General features: G+C 51.0%; 1 protein-coding gene across 2 annotated transcripts in view; it reads left to right on the plus strand.

Moving 5' to 3' along the window:
* Nucleotides 1–22333, plus strand: part of TCF7L1 (transcription factor 7 like 1) — a 163991-nt gene extending 141658 nt beyond the window's left edge. The window contains exons 4-12 of one of the 2 annotated variants that reach the window (XM_070429596.1): nucleotides 1576–1659; nucleotides 14711–14843; nucleotides 16049–16151; nucleotides 16411–16494; nucleotides 17434–17577; nucleotides 18698–18857; nucleotides 18945–19052; nucleotides 19669–19744; nucleotides 20998–22333. In XM_070429596.1, the coding sequence (XP_070285697.1) occupies nucleotides 1576–1659; nucleotides 14711–14843; nucleotides 16049–16151; nucleotides 16411–16494; nucleotides 17434–17577; nucleotides 18698–18857; nucleotides 18945–19052; nucleotides 19669–19744; nucleotides 20998–21431 (1326 nt within the window). In that variant the 3' untranslated portion in view covers nucleotides 21432–22333. The remainder of the gene's footprint in view (nucleotides 1–1575; nucleotides 1660–14710; nucleotides 14844–16048; nucleotides 16152–16410; nucleotides 16495–17433; nucleotides 17578–18697; nucleotides 18858–18944; nucleotides 19053–19668; nucleotides 19745–20997) is intronic. The other variant, XM_070429597.1, reaches the window with a different exon arrangement.
* The last annotated feature ends 362 nt before the right edge of the window (nucleotides 22334–22695 follow it).

Genomic DNA, 22695 nt, shown 5'->3' on the forward strand with positions numbered 1-22695 from the left:
GTTATTTAAATGATGTATAAAAAGTCTACTTTCACAGAAAAGTTTTCTATATGTATTATGTGATTTTAAATTTATACTGAATAGGTCTAGTAAATGCGTGCATCCATCAACCACCAAGAGCAAACAAATGCACGCGGCTGAGGTGTGGCTTAGCGCACGTGGGGACGTGGGCTAGCCATTCAAACTGCTGCGGAAGCCTGGCTGGCGTGGCTCAGTGGGTGAGCGTCGACCTATGAACCAGGAGGTCACGGTTCGATCCCCGGTCAGGGCACATGCCCAGGCTATGGGCTCGATCCCTAGGTTGGAGTGTGCAGGAGGCAGCCCATCGATGATTCTCTCATCATTGGTGTTTCTCTCTCTCCTTCTCCCTTCTTCTCTGAAATCAATAAAAATATATTTAAAAAAGAAAAAACTGCTGCAGAAAGTCACACAACTCACAACAGAACCAATTACCACACTCGATGTGGTGTGATCACAGGCTGGTCATTTGCTGAACACTGTTTAGGAGCGGTGACTCGAGTTTAAATGTGTAGACTATAGTTGTTGATATGTAATATTTATGTCGGCGAATTACTAGTGTATTTTCCAACATATGGCCTATTTGCTAAATTTTTCTTTAAATGACAATGAATTAATAAAAAATAATCTGTTTAATTATAAATAAATCTTAGTTAAAAGCACTTTAATATTAACAGGATGTTAATTTTCACATATAACATACAGACCAGAAATGTTGTCCATTAAATCCAAAATCTGTTAAATTGTCCACAAAATCAAGGGTTTACTGTATTTGGTTTGGATTTCTACAATACTGCAGGAAAAGACAGGGTGTATCTTACATAACCTTTTCAGGGCTGAGAAACAGTATAATGACGTAAAGATCAGCACTTGAGCCCTGGCCAGGAAGCTCCGTTGGTTAGTGTCATCCCGATACAACAAAGTTGCAGTTTGATCCCCAGTCAGGGCACATACGAGAAGCAACCAATGAATGCATAATTAAGTGGAACAACAAATTGGTGTTTCTCCCTCCCTCTCTCTAAAATCAATCAATAAATTAAAAATTAATTCATAAATAAAAAGTTCAGCACCCTGAGTATGAACAGATATTGCCCATGTCCCTGTGAGTGTCAGGCAGATGGTTTTCATCCATCCATCCAACCATCCATCCACCAGATTCTTCTGAAGAGGCTATGTCGTAGGAAGCATTGTGTGTGATGCTGAAAGACATGGAAAGGAAGGGGGTGGGATCGCCATCTGGAGCCCTGCTTGTCCCAGGACTACAGCAGGCAGGACCTGGCCCTCACCGACAGGCTCTGAATACTTCGGCTGCGTGTAGGGTTTTGTGTTGCCCCAAAGTGATGGGGCTGTGGGTGGGGGTGGTGACTGTACATGTAGGCCCTGCCTTGTGATGCCCATTCGGACAGTAAGGAGCGTGTGTGGTGAAAATGCATCACGTCTCTGATTCGCCAGTGGCCCAGCCACGGAGCCTCTCCTCTGCTCGGAGCCTCCTCTCTGCTCTCGCGGGGCGCCGGGGCCTGCTCTCACCAGCCGCTTCTGTTTTCTGTCTCCTTTCAGTACCTGCAGATGAAATGGCCCCTCCTCGATGTCCCCTCCAGTGCTACCGTCAAGGACACCAGGTCACCGTCCCCAGCACACTTGGTAAGTCTGTTTCTCCTTAAAGTGCTCCCCTCGGCGGTCACTGCTTCCCCTCCCGCTGCTGAAGCTGCTGGGTCTGGTGGTGTCGCCTCCAGTGTGTGGGTCCCTGAGCTGTTGGGGCTGCACTTCCCTCCCACCTCATAGACACACACACACACACACACACACTCAGCTCCTGGGATGGTGTGTGATTGGAAATGCCGTCCCACCCTGGCTGGGAACCCTGGCCCTTCTCTGCTGCCACTGGAGCCCAGCTGCCCAGAAATGGTGTCTGCCTCCCTCTGTCGCAGCTCATTCAGCCGCTGCTGCCCCCTCGGAGCAGCGGAAGGGGCTCTTCTGTACGGGATGTTCTAGGAAAGAATGAGGTGAGGCGCATGCAAAGGGAATCCCCGCAGGGCTGCCGAGGCTCTTCTGCCAAGCCCTGTGGCTACTCAGGCTGCAGAGGGTGGTCAGGATGGTCCTGGGGGGCCAGAGCTTGGGGCCCAAGCAGGTCTCATCTCCTCAGCACTTGCCATGGACTGAAAGTGAAAACAATTAAGAGATGGTCCTTGTGCCAAATAAGTGATGATCCTCAGCACGGACAGGGGTGAACCTGAGGAAGGGCGGTGCAGGATTAAAGAAGACAGACAAGAGAATAAAGCTGGGGCTAGGTGGGACGCTGCTCTCTCTGATGGAGAGACAGCGCCACGGCCTGCAAGCCGAGTCTTTATTTTATGGCCAGATTCCACAAGGCAAAGTAAGGGCATGGTTAAGATGTTTACAATGTTCTCGCGGGTTTCCAGTCTACTCGGTTACATGCACCTGAACTCTGTCAAGCCCACATCACTCAGCCTCCTGGGACCACAGGTTCGGACCATAAAGTCAAGCTTACAACTATAGCCTTTGGCTAGAACTGTGCTGGGACTTGCACGTGGCTCTGCCACGAGAGGATCGTGCCCTCTCATTAGTCTGAGGCTTGAACCTGTCCAAACACTGTAGCCGCTCTCCACAGATCCTGGCCCTAGCCGGTTTGGCTCAGTGGATAGCGCTTTGGCTTCGATTCTGGTCAAGGACACATATCTTGGTGGTAGGCTTCATCCCCGTCTGGACGAGTGATGTGTCTCTCTCACATCCATGTTTCTCTCTTCCTGTCTCCCCCTCCCTTCCACTCTCTGAAAATCAATGGAGAAAAGACCCTTGGGTGAGGATTAACAAAACAAAACGAGATGATCCTGGAACCTTGCGTTCCCCGTCCCTGAACTCTTCGTAAGAGCCGCCCTTGCCTGAGGACTATGCACCCCACAAGCTAACGGGTGTTACCCACTGTACAGCGAGTCTCGGAATCGTAGCAGGTGCAGCCAGGAGCAAGCCCAGCTGGCACGGCCTGTCCATTGACAGGGAGACTCGAACGCTTGATGTTTTTTTAAACTTCATTATGGAAAATTTCACGTCTTCCCTTCACCCACACTCCCTGTCCCACCACACTGGGTTGTTTTAAAGCAGATCCCACATTATTTCATCACATTCAGGACATGATGGCATCCTGATAGTACTTTTTCATTATGAGCTTCGAGTCCAGTGAGGAGGAGGAGGAGATACGTAGAGAGAGAAATAATGGTGCCGTGAGCCCTTCTGATTCACGGTCACCCTGAGCCCTCACAGGAGCAGGCCCTTGGTAGCTGAGAAGCAGTGTCATGTGCAGTTCTCAGATGACTGTCACAGCCATCTGTGGAGGGACAGCTGGAGAGACGTGTCTTTAAGCAGCAGTGAGTGGCAGGACCAGCCGTCCGGGGCCAGCTGCTCCAAGGGGTTCTGTGGCCGGTCACTAAGAATGAGCAGCCCACTGACCAAGCTTCCCAGGAACAGGCCACGGTGGCTGCCCCTCCAGATTCCTATTTCCGATGGCGGAGCGCGAGGTCCAGGCGCCCTCTAGTGGCGCAGTCTGTCGCAGTGGAACTCATAAATTTTTGTGAGTTTGAGCAATTCCCGCATCCACCCTACCACCAACCTGGCTGTCCCCTCCCTGCAGCTCTTGCTAACTGTTTCCGATCTCTGCAGGCCCCACCCATCCTGTGGCCTCTCCACCCCACTGTCTCTGCTCGTCCCTCCACACACCGTCTCTGCACACGGTCTAAAATCTCCATCCACTTCTAGAGGAAGTGAGTTCCCTTTAAAGCGAGCACGTGCACTCTGAGATTCCCATCCTTCCTGTTGCGCAGACCAGCCCATCTCGGAAAAATAAGCTGTGAAGCCTGTGTCCAGCCCTCCTCTGCCTGTGAGCATGAACCCGTTTCCCTCCCAGTTTCCTGTCTGGCTTTTCACTCAAGAGTTAGGCCTGCCCCTCCATCCCTGCACCGTGTACTGTGCAGTCCACTGCAGCCTGGCTCAGCTTCCCAGCTGCCATCGAAGAGCTAAATCCCGTCATTTCCCCTGCTTCTTCTCAACACGGTGACACCTGACAGTATCCACAGCCCTCTGCTTTCTATGATCCGAGTATCATCTGTTTTCCTGTCTAAGCTTCCATTTTCTTCCTAGACGCTTTTCCTCGGTAAATCAGCTGCTCATTCCCACTTACCTTAGTGTGACACCAAAATATGTGAAGTCCTGCTGGACTGGCATGGCTCAGTGCTTGAGTGTCGACCTATGAACCAGAAGGTCATGGTTCAATTTCTGGTCAGGACACATACCTGGGTTATGGGCTCAATCCCCAGTGGGGGGCGTGCAGGAGGCGGCCAATCAATGACTCTCCCTCATCGATGTTTTTATCTCTCTCCCTCTCCCTTCCTCTCTGAAATCAATAAACCTATGTTTAAGCATGCACACACACACACACACACACACACACAGACAGAGACCCTAAACTCTCAGCAAGGTTCAGTACCCGTGACTGCTGCCAAGCAAACATCAGCCATTGCAAATGTGTGCTCTGCAGATCCTCACTCAGCACTGCACTGTCCTGGGCAAGGGGGAAGCATGGACAGTTGATAAAGTCACTGTAGATAGCAAGATGGATAATTTTCTAGTATACTGTGTCGTGTGTCAACATAAACATTCAAACCTGTGGAGAATTTTTGTGAGTTTATTTGAGCCAAACTGTCAGCAATTGCCAGGAAGCAAAATCTCAGTGGATTGACATAATGCTCCAGAGACGGGCAGCTTTGCACCTTGTTTTATACATTAGAATCAAAAGAGAAGACTTATGTGGGTTACATGAAATTCATTGGTGGGAGATTAGGGAGGCGGGAGAAAGCAAAGCAGGGAAACCTCTGGGATTGGATAAAAAATAAAATGATAGACACATACACCTTTTACATAGTTGAGCACAGGATAGTTAATAGTCAACCACTGACATGGTAAAAATAGCAACGAGAGCCGAAACCGGTTTGGCTCAGTGGATAGAGCATCGGCCTGCGGACTGAAAGGTCCCAGGTTCGATTCCGGTCAAGGGCATGTACCTGGGTTACGGGCACATCCCCAGTAGGAGATGTGCAGGAGGCAGCTGATCGATGTTTCTCTCATCGATGTTTCTAACTCTCTATCTCTCTTCCTTCCTCTCTGTAAAAAATCAATAAAATATATTAAAAAAAAAAATAGCAACGAGAGGATTCACAGTCTCTGCCCTGGTGCATTGGTTGTGCCCTGAGGGGTCCAGGAAAGGGGCAGTTACCCTGACATTCCAAAAGTGCGTTATGGTGGATGCAAAAGACAGCAGACAGGGAGATTCTAGCCTAGGACATGACTACCTGCCATAAGCTGCTTTTAGTTAAAAAGTTTCATTTCAGACCGCCCTCTATGGTTATTTTAAGTATCTGGGTTTGCAAGGCCACCACACAGGCCTTCCCTGAGCTTGTCGGGTTAGCACGTGGCCCCTTTTCATCCACAATTATTCTCTGTATTCTGATATGAAAAAACAGAAACAAGCTTCAAAAGCTTAAAGAACATTTATGGGAGAAAAGCTTACCGTTAACTTGAAGTTCTACGGGTTGGAGAAAGAACACCATTTTCAGTTTTCGAATCCGAACACCGCATTCCCACTTGAGCTACATGCATGTGTAGGAGCACAGCCTGAGGCACACGGGCGTGTGCGTTGCGGGCGTGGGATACAGTGGGTTGGAATCCCAGCTCCGCCTTTATTTGTGCAGCTTCAGGCAGATTACCTCACCTCTCTTTACCTTGGTTTCCTCATTTAAAGATGGGATTCAGAAAAGGATTTGACCTTAGACTTGTGCAAAAATGAGTTTACAATTGTGCCTAACACGAAGTAAGCCCTTGGTAACTGTTAGCTTACCACCATGGTTGTTATTAAGAGAGGGAAAGACAATTAAAATACCATTTAATTAGCAGACTAAGAGGTGATGAGGTCCTGAATTAGTTGCATGGATTGCAAAGGTAATAGAGATAATGAGCCTATGGTATTTAGTATCTACTCTTTCAAGAATATGATTTCATTGTCTGGGATGGGGCTCGTATCTCAGTTGTTTTGTTTGTTTTAATATATCTTACTGGTTTCGGAGAGGGAGAGAGAGATAGAAACATCAATGATGAGAGAGAATCATTGATCGGCTGCCTCTTGCACCCCCCACACCGGGGATTGAGCCTGCAACCCAGGCATGTGCCCTGACCAAGAATTGAACCATGACCTCCTGGTTCATAGGTCGACGCCCAACCACTGAGCCACTCTGGGCCAGGCTGGTATCGTAGTTTCATGAGCTCCGCAGGAGATTCTCAGGGCCCTGATTGCAAATCAAAGGCAGAAGGGGAGGGAGTTGCGAGATGACCCCGGTTTACTCCTGCGCACTCTCTAGGCTGGAGGCAGAGCCAGGACTTGAGGTTGCTGACGTAGTCATGGAGTTTTTTTATTAGAAAAATGAAAATATTTGATTACGAAATTTATTACAGAATCATGAGCAAAACATTCCACGATGAGTTTTGCCCGAGGAGAAGGGCGATGAATACCTGGAGAGAGTCAGGGAGTCAGGTCGAAGCTACCTCTCGGAGATGTGTTGAAACAAGTCGTAATTGGGCCAGTGTGGGGATGGAGTTCATTGCGACTAGGATTTTATGCCTTCTAAACAGCTCTAAAAGCTAAGCAACAGGCCCGACTGCGTGGCACAGTGGTTGAGCGTCGACCTATGAACCAGGAGGTCACGGTTCAATTCCTGGTCGGGGCACATGCCCCGGTTGTGGGCTCGATCCCCAGTTTGGGGCGTGCAAGAGGCAGCCGATCAATGATTCTCTCATCCTTGATGTTCCTATATCTCTCTCCCTCTCTGTTCCTCTCTGAAATCAATAAAAATATATAACAAAACCAAAAAAAAGCAGCTAATTAAGTAACAGTGATATTTCCTAGGTAACCCCTCACCAGCCCCGTCTTTCCCTCCACTCTCCCTGGTGCTCTACGCCCAGCCTTGCAAAACAAACAGACACACTTCCAGACTATAACCAACTCCAAGATCGGATCCCATCTGTCTCTTCACGTTTGTTTCACCCACCACCTGTCGCCATGCCTGGTGCAGAGCTGCTCCCGGAGTGTTTGTTGAATGACTAGGAGGATAAATGGGCTGGTGCACCCCTTCTGAAGCCCCTCTCCACCCCTGCGTCCAATCCCTCTTCTCAGTCAAGATTTTTTTAAATTACTTCTTTTTTAAACCATGAAATGGTGCATGCACTGTGTAGAACACTTGGGAAGATGCCAGAGTACACAGAAGCAGACGTATAAAACCCCACAACTCGCGTTTGGTTGTACAGCGTTTCCATCTTGTCTCCGTGTGCACGTGCACTTGTAACTGTCTGCTGGGATGACCGCGTGCTTCCTTTAAAGAGAGCGAGCGCCTGCTCCAGCACAGGCAGAGGGCCACTCCGAGGCGCTGCACTTCCTGTCTCAGGAGCAGTGTTGAGCCAGGCCCTGGAAACCTCCTGCTAGAGAGTGGCTCTCTCGCTGCTCCACTGCTGAGCTGAGCAGCCTGACGGCCTAGCATGCCAGTTCTCAAGCAGAAACACTTTAAAATTGTAGTTTCTCCATCTTCTTAGCAGCCTACCTGTGTAGACTAGAAAAACATCCAAAACTCATCACATAGCCTGTTACTGCTCTGCTCTGCCTCCAGCACTGATTTCAATTCTTATTATACAGTACTAGAGGCCCGGTGCACAAAAATTTGTGCACTCGGGGGGCGGGGGGAGACGGGTCCCTCAGCCCATCCTGTGCCCTCTCGCAGTCTGGGACCCCTCAGGAGATAATGACCTGCTGGCTTAGGCCCGCTCCCAGGTGGCCGAGGGCAGGCCCAATCCCTAGGTGCAGCCCCTGGTCGGGCTCAGAGCAGGGACGATGGGGGAGTTGGGGCGCTGCCCCCTGTCATGCACAGAGCAGGGCGGATCGGGAGGTTGCGGCGCCACCCCCTGTCACACACACAGCAGGGCCAATCAGGGGGTTGGGGCTCCATACCCTGTCACACACAGAGCAGGGCCCATCAGGGGGGTTGGGGCTCCGTACCCTGTCACACACAGAGCAGGGCCCATCAGGGAAGTTGGGGCTCCGTACCCTGTCACACACAGAGCAGGGCCCATCAGGGGGTTGAGGAGCTCCCCCCTGGCACGCACAGAGCAGGGCCCATCAGGGGCTTGAGGAGCTCCCCCGTCACTCACAGAGTAGGGCCAATAGGGGAGTTGGGGCACCGCCCCCTGTCACACACAGAGCAGGGCAGATCAGGGGGTTGGGGCGCCGCCCTCTATCACCCACAGAGCAGGGCCGATCAGGGGGTTGGGGTGCCGCCACTGTCACACTCTGGACAGGGCTGATGGGGAGGTTATGGCTCTACCCCATCACACACAGAGCAGGGCCCGTGGGGGGGGCGGGGTTGGGGTGCCGCCCTCTATCACCCACAGAGCAGGGCCGATCAGGGGGTTAGGGCGCTGCACCCTGTCACACACAGAGCCGCAGGGCGATCAGGGGTTTGGGGTGCTCCCCCCTATCAGGCACAGAGCAGGGCTGATCAGGGGGTTTGGGCGCTGCCCCCTGTCACGCTGATCCCGGTGCCAGGAGGCCTCACGGCTCCGCTGATCCCGGTGCTGGGAGGCATATTACCCTTTTACTATATAGAATAGAGGCCTGGTGCACAGGTGGGGGCCAGCTGGTTTGCCCTGAAGGGTGTCCTGGATCAGGGTGGGGGTCCCCACTGGGGTGCCTGGCCAGTCTGGCTGAGGGGCTGAGGGGCTGAGGGCCGTTTTCAGGCTGGGGGGTGACTGAAGCTCCCAACCGCTCCTTTTTTTCTTTTTTCTTTTTTTATTCTGGGCCAGCTTTAGCTCTGAGGCCTCGGCTGCTGAAAGCAGGTTTCTGGCCTTTGTTTACCTTCTATATTTGATACAATGTTGCGGTCGGCTGGCTGAAGCCTGGCTGACTAAAGCTGGTTTCTGGGGTTTTGTTTAGCTTCTATATTTGCAACATAGTTGCTTAGAGTGCAGCTGAGAGGCTGGCAAGTCAGGCGGGGAACGTTGGAGTCCGCTGTCACTGGAGCAAGCAAGCCTCCACTTCAGTGCATGGCTGCCAGCCGCCATCTTGGCTGGCAGTTAATTTGCATATCGACCTGATTAGCCAATGGGAAGGGTAGCGGATGTACGGCTAATTACCATGTTTCTCTTTTATTAGATAGGATTAACTTTTTTTAAATCACTTTCATCAAATGGCCAAATTTCTTTTTTTAAATATATTTTTATTGATTTTAGAAAGAGAGACAGAGAGAGGGAGAGAGAGAGAGGAAGAAACAGAAATATTGATGTGAGATAAAAACATCAGTCGGCTGCCTCCTGTACCAACCCCAACCAGGGATCAAACCTGCAACCTGGGTATGTGCCCTGACCAGGAATCGAACCCAAGACTCCTCGGTGCATGAGACGATGCCCAACCAACTAAGCCACACCAGCCAGGGCAGTATTATTTTTTCTATTTGGAAACAAATTTAAACATATATATATTTTATTGATTTTAGAGAGGAAGGGAGAGAGAGAAAGAAACATCGATGAGAGAGAATCAATGATTGGCTGCCTCCTGCACACCTCCCATTAGGGATCAAGCCCACAACCTGGCATGTGCCCTGACCAGGAATTGGACTGTGACCTCTTGGTTCATAGGTCGATGCTCAACCACTGAGCCACACCGGCTGGGCCCACACATGGAATTTTTTAAAAACAATTTGAGAGTAAGTTGGAGAAGTTGTGCCCCTTTAGCCCTGAACGCTTTAGATGTATTTCCTATGAGACCACAGCACAGTTATCAAAATCAAGAAATTGACATTCCATATTATTATCTAACTCACAGTATACATCCCAGTTTTGGTAAATGTCCCAATTATCACGGTATTCGTTACAGCCAGGTGGTTATTTCCTGGAGTTCAGTCCGTGATCACACATCACACTGAGTGGTCGTGCCTCTTCGGTCTCCTTTGCTTTAGTGAGTTCCTTAGCCTTCGTCTTGCCTGACCTGACCCTGACATTTTTTGAAAATGTCCCTCTGTTTGGGTTTGTCTGATGTTTCCTTGTGGTCAGGTTCAGGCTGTGTGTGTTTGGCAAGAACACTCCTGCGCTGAGGTTGTGTCCCGAGTGCATCACGGGCGGGGCAGGGGGGCGGGAGGCGAGCCCACGGGGTCCGTTTGTCCAGTCCCGATGATACCCGCCTTGCTCCTTTGGCTCAGGGGGTGTCTGCCATGTTTCCCACTGTGGACTTACTTTCTCCCTTTGTAATTAATAAGGGCTCTGTCAGTAACGGCTTCAAAGCCATGTAAATGTCCCTTTTCTCGTCCAATGTTGACCCACTAGCTTCAGAAGGCCTGCCTCCATCATTCCTTCTATTAGTCTGCTGTTGAGATTTAGCTTTGGGGAATCCTTACTCATATCAACCAGCTTATTAGTCTTAGTATAGAGCCGAGTGGACATTGTGGCAACTCAAATCTGTGCATCCATAACACTGTGAAAAAGATGATAGAGGAGAGAAACTAAAAACCAATATACAGATGTATTTCTGAAGAGAGATCAAAACAAATGAAAGAAGTCAGTAACAGATGAAAGTTAAACTGGGCTGTAAGAACAAACACTTGAATTTATAGATTGAAAGAACTCACCCAAATTCTACAAAGTAAATGAAAATTGACATTTACCTAGACACATCCTAACAACCATTTGAATTGTGCACTGGGCCTCTAGTATTAAATAGTGATAAATGCTAGGAAAGGCATTTATCACTAGCCAGGAAAGGTAGATACAAAGTGAAGGGGGAGTGGGTTAGAAGTCAGACAGGTTGACCAGGGAAGGCCTCAACAAGAAATGACTCCAATGAACACCTGAAGGAAGTGGGGAGCTGGATGTGTAGGTAGGTGGGGAAGAGCATATGGGCAAAAGGAACACAGTACAGTGGTTTTTGAGATGGGCAGTGTGCTCGGCACATTTGAGGAACCACAAAGAGGCCCAGTGCATGAATTTGTGCACGGGTGGGATCGGCTGGCAGGGGGGAGGGGCCAAGGGCAGTTGGCCAGCCGGCCCCGCCCCCAGTCGGGGTGTTGGGAGCCAATCGGGGGCCGGGCCAGGGGCGGGGAGGGCTGATCGGGGCCTGGATCAGGCTGGTTGGCTGCTGCAGTGCGCATCATAGCCTCTTGTCATTCCACCGTTGTGGTCACTGGGCTTTTATATGTATAGATATTATTTCGTTGGTTTATTGTCTTGTCTCTTCAATTAGGATCTGAGTACCTTGAGGACAGGTGTTTTTGTCTAAAATAGACGAGATTTTCCAGTGCAGTCACAAGACCTAGAACACTGCCTGTACATAGTAGATACAACACAAGGACTTGTTCTTATTGTCGTTATCTGCATTTTCTTTACTTTTTACTAAAAAGTTTTATTGCAGTATAACTGATATAAACATTACATTAGTTTCAGGATTACAGCACAATGATTCGATACTTGTATATGCTGAAAAATGATCATCACAGTGAGTCTGGTTAACATCCGTCACCGTGGGGTGTTCCGCATTTCTACTCTGGGCCTGAGAAAAAGCAAGAACTTTCATTGGGATGGTTAGGGTTCCGGCTAGGGTTAGCCTTTCCTGAATCAGCCCCAAAGAGCCCTCTTGCTCACAGCCCAGGGACGACAACATCTGAGACTTTGCCTTCCTTGCTCTGGACAATGCTGCCACCTACTGGGAACCAATAATAATGGCGTTTAAATTAAGATACCTACATTTTCAAATATAACTCACATTTTCCTGCCTTTACTTAACTCTGCCACTCCTTCAGTGCTGTTTGCCACCTCCTGATGAGGCCGCTCAACAGCACATGGGCAGTCGAGATTTCATAATACCATTAAGTACATTTATTTAAGTGGATATTATATGTCAAATCATTACATTGTACACTTTAAAGATATTACAATTTTATTTGTCAATTATACCTTAGTAAAGCTGAAAAAATCTTTTCGTTAAAAAATGATGGCTGCCCTGACTGGTTTGGCTCAGTGGATGGAGCATCGGCCTGTGGACTGAGGGGTCCCGGGTTCAATTCTGGTCGGGGGCATGTGCCTTGGTTGCGGGCCCATCCCCAGTGGGGGGTGTGCAGGAGGCAGCTGATGGATGTTTCTAGCTCTCTATTCCCTCTCCCTTCTTCTCTGTGAAGAATCAATGGGATATATTTTTTTAAAATGATGGCTATAAATGATGTAAATAAAAAACATGTGCACCCTGGTTGGTGTGGTTCAGTTGGTTGAACATGGTCCCATGCACCAAAGGGTTGCCTCCCAGATTGCGGGTTTGATCCCTGGTCAGGGTACATGCGGGAGGCAACCTATTGATATTTCTCTCTCACATCGATGTTTCTCTCTATACATATAAAATTTAAAAACAAAACATGCGCAGAGTCTTAATAAATGGAGACATACCAAAATGATAATAGTGACTGGGTTGGGCTGATGTGATTGTGTTTTCTAATGCTTTATAGCATAGTTTCAATACAGAAAGGACAAAACAACAACACCCATAGTTCCACCACTCAAACAGAACTACTGTTTACATTTTGGTGTACAGTGGGGCCTTGACTTACGAGTGTCCCGACTAAGGAGTTTTTTGAGATACCAGCAGTCTCTCGCGGGTTTTTTGCATTGAGTTGATAGAGTAATTTGAGTTAACGAGCTCTTTAACGAGCTCCGTCTCGGAACGAATTAAACTCATAAGTCAAGGCCCCGCTGTACTTCTAGTCTTTTTTTTTTTCATCATGGAGTTTATGTATTTATTTTTATTATAATCACTAGTGGCCTGGTGCACAAAATTCATGCGGGGGCGGGGGGTTGTCCTTCAGCCCAGCCTGCACCCTCTCCAATTTGGGACCCCTTGGGGGGATGTCCAACTACCAGCAGGCGGACATCCCTCTCACAATCTGGGACCACTGGCTCCTAACCACTCACCTGCCTCCCTTCCTGATCGCCCCTAACCACTCTGCCTGCCAGCCTGCTTGCCCCCAACTGCCCCACCCACCAGCCTGATCGCCCCCAACTGTCGTCGTCCCCCTCCCCCCCCTCTGCCAGCCTGATCACTCCTAACCGCTTCTGCCTCAGCTCCCGCCACCATGGCTTTGTCCGGAAGGTCTCCCAGTCTAATTAGCATATTACCCTTTTATTAGTATAGATTATGTAATTATGAGCCTGCTGTGGCCAGGTGATAGGAAGTTGTTCATGGTCAGGTACCTGCAGGGTCCAGCCAGCGCCACCTAGTGGTTGTGGTTCAGAACGGCCTGGGAGCTGGAGCCCTGGGTTCCCATCCTGCGCCAGTACTCCGCCTCTCATCTCTGCTCAGCCTACTGAAAATGGAACACGGCTGCCGTCAGCACACAGATACCAGCAGATGCACAGGCTGGAGTTTTCATTATGAGAACCCAATGGGCACCAGATGAAAGGGGAAAGGGCTTGTAGAATCTATGAAATGAAAAGTTCAAACTGGAAGGCAGCAGTTTGGAGTCCCAGCCCCGGGGCTGCCTCCTAATCGCCATCCTTTTTACAAGTCTCTTTGTTAAACAGAGCTCTTCTCTACTTGTAACTCTTTCACCTCATTTTAAAAATTTATCGAAAAAGCCCTAGCCAGTTTGGCTCAGTGGGTAGAGCATCAGCCCACGGACTGAAGGGTCTCGGGTTTGATTCTGGTCAAAGGCACATGCCCAGGTTGCAGGCTCGATCCCCCATAGGGGGCATGCAGGAGGCAGCCGATCAATGACTGTCTCTCATCATTGATGTTTCTATATCTCCCTTTCCCTCTCTGAAATAAACAAAAATATATTTTTAAATAAAGATATTACAAACATTTTTTTACCTAAAATAAAAGGTATGTCTATCCTTTCTCTCTGACCGAGATGTTTTGACCGGGTTCTTGGGGAGGCCAGTGGTACAGAGAAAGGGGAGATATGGATCCAGTTCTGCCACTTGCAGCTGAGTCACCTAACCTTTCTGAGCTCGGTGTCTTCAATGGCAATGACCACCACTGCTTTGCCAGGTTATAATAAGGCCTAGACAGTATGCCTCGCTCTGTGCTTGTAGAAGGAAGATCCTATTGTTAAGGTAAATTACATCAATTCATTTTACCAGTACTAGGACGCACAGGTTTTTCCCATTTTAACGTTTCTGAAATCAGGATATGTTGATATGCAAGGGTTTTTTCTTTCGTAATAAGTATATGAAATAATGGTACTCCTTACACTAGCTAGTGTTTTCAGTGAAACGGCGAGGTAACTAGGTTGGCAGAGTGAAGTGAGGCTGGGAGAGGGGCTCTGGGGCTGTGTCTGCGCATCTGAAAGTGGCACCGGTTATGTGAGCTGAACATATACAGTACACACGTGTTTAGAAGAGGGTGTGTTGGAGGGTGGGCATCATCCCTCCTGCTCCTGCTGGTCCTCTCCTGCCGTGTAGCCCGCTCCTTTCTCTCCAGGGCTGTGTGAGGACTGAATGGGACGGGCATGGAAAATACCTGGCACTTTCTCGACTCAGTGACTGTCAGCTGGTTTCACTCTCCATCTCCTTGGCAACTGTCCCTAGTCTTTTTCTCCGTGTCTTTCAGTCGAATAAAGTTCCTGTCGTTCAGCACCCGCACCACATGCACCCGTTGACGCCCCTCATCACCTACAGCAGCGACCACTTCCCCCCGGGCTCCCCGCCCACACACCTCTCCCCAGAGATTGATCCAAAGACAGGTGAGTCTGCTGCTGCGGGAGGGCTGCACCCGAAGCAGAGCTCCGAGGGGAGCGGGAGGGGCAGGCTTCTCTCCTCGGAGCTCCCACTGGACCTGGGTCCAGGTCGTGTCCTCAGCTGTCGCAGCCTTGACCACTGGCTTTAGCCTCTGGTTTTTCCACCTGTACATTATCTGTACCTTCCGTTCCGCAGGGTTATTGTCAGGGTGAAAGGAAATTAAATCAGATAGTGCACAGGGCCTGCTCCACAGCGAGCATGTGGTGTGTCTCTGTTTCTATTACTTTACAACAGCGGTTCTCAACCTGTGGGTCGCGACCCCTTTGGTGGTCGAACGACCCTTTCACAGGGGTCACCTAAGACCATCCTGCATATCAGATATTTACATTACGATTCATCACAGTAGCAACATTACAGTTATGAAGTAGCAACGAAAATAATTTTATGGTTGGGTCACAACATGAGGAACTGTATTTAAAGGGCCAGAAGGTTGAGAACCACTGTTTTACAATCTCAACACTTTGGGAATGGAATGATCTGGCAGAGGTGGGGGGAAAATCTTTTTTTATTATCTTTGACGTCTAGCACAGTGCTAGTTGTGCCTCCCTGAACGAGACTTCAGCCCGGAACTGAATGTTTCAAGTGGAGGAGTACCCAAGTCCCGCCAGGCTATCAGGCAGCAGGGCTGAGCTGGCTTTTTTTTAGCTTGTTCACCAGACCTGTCTATCCCAGGGAGCCACAGTCTTAATAAAGTTCCCAGTTACCGTGGCTCAGTATTTGGTGGTCTCACTTTAGAGAAATAGTTACGACACGTTGCGGACGAGGATAACTGTGGACTTGGAGTCCAGAGTTCGTTTCTCTGTAGACGTGGGTTTCCTAGAGAAGCAGTTAGCTGGTGACTGGGGGTCCCGGGGTCTGCGGGTCCAGAATTTCTCGTCCCTGTCTGGGACAGTAACCCCTGTATCGGCAGCTGGGAGTTAATCCTGCCAACAGAAATGGTTTCCACGTAGCTGGGGAGGCCACACTGGTCCTGCCTCCCTGAATGTCCTTGACCAGCGGGCCTGCGGAGCTGGGAGGTGACAGGGCAGGGACACGAAAGAAAGAGGCTGCCAAGCTCCAGAACCCTGGGACCTGGGGCGAGGAACCTCCCAGACGATGCTATTTTAAGGTGGTCCCGGGCACAGTCTGACACATCTCTCCTTGGAAGCAGGAATCCCCCGGCCCCCTCACCCGTCGGAGCTGTCTCCGTATTACCCGCTGTCTCCTGGAGCTGTCGGACAAATCCCCCACCCCCTCGGCTGGCTCGTCCCACAGTAAGGAAACCGGGGGCCTCTCCTACCCCCGTTCCATCCTTAGGCTGAGTTCTGCTCTGACCTCCAGCTGCCCCACCCGCAGGGGCACCCTCACCAGAGCCCCAAGCTCAGACCTCCCTCCCCCAGCTTCCTCCCAGTTCTCACCCCTACTTCCTGCCCTTTATCCCTCAGCCTTTCTTCCCAACCCCTCTTCTCCGCCCTGAATGTTCCCGTTTTAGCCAGTATGCTGACCAGGTTTCCTTGCTCCTGGCCCCTGCAGGCAAGGACAGCCCATGTACTCCCTTCCTCCTGGTGGCTTCCGGCACCCCTACCCTGCCCTCGCCATGAACGCCTCCATGTCCAGGTGAGTCCGGGGACGGGCTGTCTGCGAGCGTCCCTGCCATTTCTGCCCATTAAGCAGCTTTCTTTTGGCAGCAAGCAAGGAGGCCCAGGCTCACTTTTCTCCCCCATCTCCAGTAAGTCCTGTCCCGTGGTGGGAAGGACCCCCGCACCCACAGGTTCCCTTTCCCCAGTGTCTCTAAGAGAATTTCCGAGCCCTGCCACTCAGCCCTCCGGTCCCGCCCTCCCGCACACCGGGCTTTGTGGTGGTTTTTTTATTTTTCTACCTAGTTCCTGATGTGTCTGGTCTGGACATACTCTGAGAACCACTTCTAAGGGGTTGTATAGTTTTCCCAGACCCCGTGGATTGTCTCTGGCCGGCTTTACCTATTTGTATTACCTGCCTTGCCTATGAGTTTGAAACTCTGTGAGTCTATTTCTGGTAAAAACCCTTTTTCAGCCTGATTCATGGAGACAACTGTGTAACGCACTTCTTATTGATGTAGAGCAAACATAATAGTACCTGCATCGTAGGTAGACAACTCATTTCACGCTGACGCCAGAGACGGGGGAAGGTTGGTTTTCCCTCAGTGATGTCAGGGGAGGGCAGAGGGAAAGGAGATTTATGCACAGGGCCAGCTCTGCCTGACCATGGTACCCCCAGTGACAAAGGAAATTCGACCCACAGAAGCCCGTACTTTCCCGTGGTACACCCCGCTTTTCCTCCTACCCGCTTCCAGCACCAGAAAGAGGAACCCTGTGCATTTGTAGGGGGAGGGCAGGCTTGTTGGGTGTTTCCCAAACCTCATCTGTCCCGAGAGGTCGGCGATGGCCTTCCCTTCCTCACACTTGGCCACAGCAGAGGTGCTGACCCGCCTCTGCAGGAAGGGCGGGGCCCCCCACACCCACTGCTGACTAGCACTCGGCCTGAATCCCTCTCTCGTCCTCTCCACCTGCTGCACAGCCTGGTTTCCAGTCGGTTCTCCCCTCACATGGTGGCTCCGGCCCATCCTGGTTTGCCCACCTCAGGGATTCCCCACCCCGCCATCGTCTCCCCCATCGTCAAGCAGGAGCCGGCACCCCCCAGCCTGAGCCCAGCCGTGAGCGCGTGAGTAACAGGCCTCCCGGGCTGGGTCACCAGTCTCTAAGCAGCAGCTGCTATTTCTTTCTCTCTCCTGGTGGCATTGAGCGGGCAGCCCGGCAGCCTCCCTCAGCCACATCCTCTCCCCAGGAAATTGTTCCCTTTGGCTCTCTTGAGACATTCCGCATCTTTTCTCATTAAAAAAGGTTTTACAGCCCGGCCGGCGTGGCTCAGTGGTTGAGTGTCAACCTATGAACCAGGAGGTCATGGTTCGATTCCTGGTCAGGGCACATGCCCGGTTGCTGGCTTGATCCCCAGTAAGGGGCGTTCCCCAGTAGGGGGCATGCAGAAGGCAGCAGCAGATCAGTGATTCTTTCAGATCATTGATGCTTCTATCGCTCCCTCCCTGTCCCTTCCTCTCTGAAATAAATAAATAAATAAAATTTTTTAAGAAATTACAGTCCTGGCCGGTTGCTCAGTGGTTAGAGCATTAGCCCTCGGCCCGAAGGGTCCCAGGTTCAATCCCAGCCCCGGTTGGGGCGTGTGCGGAAGGCAACTAGCTGATGTCTGTCTGTCTGTCTCTCTCTCTCTCTTCCCCTCTTCTCCTCCCTTCCACTCTCTGAAGACCAATGGAAAAAGTATCCTCGGATGAGGATTAAAAAATAAATTAAGTTTTACAGTCAGGATTTAGAGGCTACAAGAGAATCGGAGAAAGCCTTTAGCTTCCCTTCTCCCATGATGCACGTGAGGCTTTTCTCAGGTCACAGGGCTTGGTGGCAGAGCTGAGACTAGCGCCCGGGCTGTAAAGAGCAGGAAAGCCAGTCAGTGCCTCATGGCCAGGAGAGCCCACCCCTAGTTTCTGCCCAGGGCGCCCCACCCATACATCTGTATCACCTGTGGCCAGTACAACCCAGCCGTCACCACCGCCCTGCTCCTCCATCAGGGAATTCTCCTTCCGTAGGGTGTGGCCCAGGGATCCAGAGGTTTGGGTTGGAACTACTAGTGGGAGGCGCTCAGGTGCTGAGAGCAGCCACTGGCCGCTGGAATTCGCATTCCTCCCCTCCCCAGAGCAACGGCTCTTAGTCGCAGTGGAAGGCGGGGGTTGGTGAACTGGATGACAGCTGACACCTGCTAACCCACTTCCCAGGAAATCACCAGTCACGGTGAAGAAGGAGGAAGAAAAGAAACCCCACGTGAAGAAGCCCCTTAATGCCTTCATGTTATACATGAAGGAGATGAGGGCCAAGGTGGTGGCTGAGTGCACCCTGAAGGAAAGTGCCGCCATCAATCAAATCCTGGGAAGAAAGGTAAGACCGCCCGACCCGCCAGCTGTATGGCCGGCGTCCCTGTGTCCCCTGCTCCCTGTCTCTGACCCTCTCCGCTCCCTCCCACAGTGGCACAACCTGTCCCGAGAAGAGCAGGCCAAATACTACGAACTGGCCCGGAAGGAGCGGCAGCTTCACTCCCAGCTCTACCCGACCTGGTCAGCCCGGGACAACTACGTAAGTGCTGCTCAGACCCCGGAACAGCATCGGCTCGCGGAAGGGGGAGGGGAATTGACGACATGAACGGAGGACTCCAAGGCCAGGGGATGCCTGTATTTCTCTAGAAATAAGGCAGGCAGGTCCACAAGGGCACAGTTCTGGTGTCCTGACAACAGACTTAAACGTGTGTCCCTCCCATTTGATGGGACTCGGCCTTCAACTCCCCACTTCAGGGCTAGCACTGGTGGTGGAAGGTAGCCAGGGGTTCCTGGCCGGGGGCGGAGTGGCCAACGCGTGACCTCAGCCGGCAGGTTTTTGTGTGCATGTTCTTATTGGCTCTCTTCCGGTAAGAGGGTTTGTAGCTGAATTAGATTTTTCAGTGGGACCTAGGACCCCTCCAAAGGGTCTAGGGAGAGAAACGGAAAAACAAGCCTGAAGTGCAGCGACAGGGTGGGGCCTTTCAAAAGACAGGACACCCGAGCTGGAGGGCAGGAACCGATGGGGAGGGGCACTCCAGGAAGACACACTTCTGAGACGCCAGGGGGGTTGAGTGACCCCCCTTCTTACCTGGGCATCCCCCTGAAAAGCCAGGTGTTCTGTCTCTGTGGCCTCTTCCTTTGGCCGTGTTTTTTAGGGTAAGAAAAAGAAGAGGAAGAGAGAAAAGCAGCTGTCGCAGACACAGTCCCAGCAGCAAGTCCACGAGGCAGAGGGTGAGTCTCAAGGAGCCGCTGCCTCTTTCCTTTGCCTCCCGCTGTCCCAGCTGCACTGCCTGCGCCTGACACTGCACCGGATGGACACAGGGACAGTGCTGGGTGACAGCTGCCTGTCCCAGGCCTCCGCCTCATGTGCTCACGCGGGCATTACTGTGATCCTCATGTTAGAGATGACCAGCTAAGACCCGGGGAAGTTCAGGGATTGGATCCCAGCACTTTCTCACTTGAACCTTGGGCGCTTTGGAACGCTCTTCAGTTGCGTCTTATTGGAGGGTTAGGTTCTAAAGTCTGTGTGTAAGGTAAAAACTGAATGCTGTGGAAATCCCCTCAGGAAGGCAGATATTAGGGGCCGACGTACTGCTTGTCAGTGGACCCAGCAGAATCAGCTTTGCTGCCAGTGTCTGGTCAAACACCAGAAGAAATACTTTGCTCAAGTTCAGGGGCCTTGTGCCAAAAAAAATGTGTGCACCAGAATCACACCTGGCACAGAGGTTCACACTGTGGCAAGCACTTAGTCATGCCTCTCATCTCATGCTCACTCCAGGATGGGTATAAAAAGCCACCACCATCTAAGGCAGCAGTTCTCAACCTGTGGGTCGCGACCCCTTTGGCGGTGGAACGACCCTTTCACAGGGGTCGCCTAAGACCACCTGCATATCAGATATTTACATTACGATTCATAACAGTAGCAACATTTCAGTTATGAAGTAGCAACCAAAATAATTTTATGGTTGGGTCACAACATGAGGAACTGTATTTAAAGGGCCAGAAGGTTGAGAACCACTGATCTAAGTGGTCTTCCTTCCATTCATCTACACATGAGCACACACACATAAATTATGAATATGCTGGAACAACCTAGTGCATGCCATGCTGCTTGTGAGCAGGTGCCACACTATTCCCGCTAGCACCGTAAGCTAAAGATTTTTAAAGCAAATTGACTGGAGATCCATCCCCCAAATGATGAGATGTGGGCAAGGGAGACGACGATGCGGTAGGCGGAGCTGTCTTCCCTCTGGTCAGACACTGAATTGTTGGTGTTCACTGGCATTGCCCCTTCTCTCTGCTCTAGGCATCCTTGAATGCAGTTTTCTCATCTTGAAAGCTTTGGATGCAATGCCAGGTCCTCACTTCCCTCCCAGGAAGGATTCTTGTGTTTCCAGAGACGCTGTGCACAGCCAGGCCTCTTCTGCAGCCCCTGCCTCGCCAGAGCTACTAACTGCTCACTCTTCTGTGTGTTTTTCCCCCAGGTGCTCTGGCCTCCAAAAGCAAGAAGCCGTGTGTTCAGTACCTGCCCCCCGAGAAGCCCTGTGACAGCCCTGCCTCTTCCCATGGCAGCATGCTAGACTCCCCGGCGACCCCCTCCGCAGCCCTGGCCTCACCGGCTGCCCCTGCTGCCACCCACTCGGAGCAAGCCCAGCCCCTCTCCCTCACCACCAAGCCAGAGGCCCGGGCCCAGCTGGCTCTTCACTCAGCTGCCTTCCTGTCAGCTAAGGCTGCGGCCACGTCCTCTGGTCAGATGGGCAGCCAGCCCCCACTCCTCTCCCGGCCCCTCCCCCTCGGGTCCATGCCCACAGCTCTGCTGACTTCTCCCCCTTCCTTCCCGGCCACGCTCCATGCACACCAGGCCCTCCCCGTGCTCCAGGCCCAGCCGCTTTCCTTGGTCACCAAGTCTGCCCACTAAGCTGCCCTGTGACCTATGCAGGCTGTCAAGTGACCCATCGAGTAGTAATGATTCAGAAGAGGAAGGAAAAAAAAAAGGAAACTTTATTGGTCAATATTTGACCACTCTGGACTGTTCTGTAAAGTGACTGGTAACAGCAGCACTTTACATTTTGTAGATGTAACCAGTAGCTGACCTTATGGCTTTTTTAAAAAACAAAACAAAACCCACAAAAAAAAAAATCTTTAAAAGAAAGAACTGAAAAGTAGTGTGTCATTTTTCCCGTACGTGCAGTGGTGGATGGACCTGGGCAAAAGACCCTCCTCTCTCTACCTCTGAGATCGCCTCCTCCCTCCTCCCCCTGTGCCCCAGCCCCCACCCGGGCTGCGTGGCCACTGCTGCGCCTCCTAGCCTGTTGCTTCTTCATCTAGACCCCATTCCCGGACATTTCTTTTGATCTCGCCCCAATTCTTTGCTCAGCTCCATGGGTTCCTGCCTCCATCCTTTCGCCCTCTGCCCAGTGTAAGGCTCTCACCATGTGAGAAGACCCTGCCTGGTTTGTCTCCACCAGCACCCCTTCCCCCAGCGGGCCCCAGCCTCCAGCCTTCGAAGGGGAAAGGTCCTCTGAAATGGTTCTTCCCTACACACAAAGGGACTCAAGGTGCCTGCCACTTCCTTAGTGACGAAGTCTGTGTTCCACCCTTCACCAGTCAACATCTCCCCCTCACAGTCCCAGAGCGCAGACAGGAACTGCTCCGAGGCTCAGTCTAGCTGTCTGCCAAAGTTCTAAACACCCTCCCTCCCCGTCACCTCACATGCTTCTGTGTGTTATTTCTTTTTGTTTTTATGGGGTTTTTGGAGCAATTTGAACTCCCAATAAGCTGTTTATTTTCACAAAAGAAAATAAAATTGCAGTTGCAAGACCTCTTGAGTGTTTTAATCCTTTTGTTGAATCCAGTTCCCTTCATTCCAAGCCCTGTGCTAGTTTTGTAGACTTGCTAAGAGGATGAGCGCTTTGGAGAGGGATATAAAACATGCCTGACACAATCAGACAAATCCAACCCAGCCTCAAATGGATATCAACCAGTCAGTATCAATAACTGGTCCAAAGGAAGGAACCCTTGCCTTCCCTTTGCCTTTTAACTGCCAAGATGTGAGAGGCGTCCTTTGTCTGCTTTGCATAGTACCTAGCACTGCAATTAAATTTTCTGTAACAGCTTTACTGAGATACTAGAGGCCCAGTGCACCAAAATCGTGCACTGGGGGTGGGGGTCTCAGCCCAGTC

This window comes from Myotis yumanensis, unplaced genomic scaffold (genome assembly GCF_028538775.1).
Source record: "Myotis yumanensis isolate MYYU_CA2020_CCGP unplaced genomic scaffold, mMyoYum1.0.hap1 SCAF_11, whole genome shotgun sequence".
Taxonomy (NCBI): Eukaryota; Metazoa; Chordata; class Mammalia; order Chiroptera; family Vespertilionidae; genus Myotis; species Myotis yumanensis.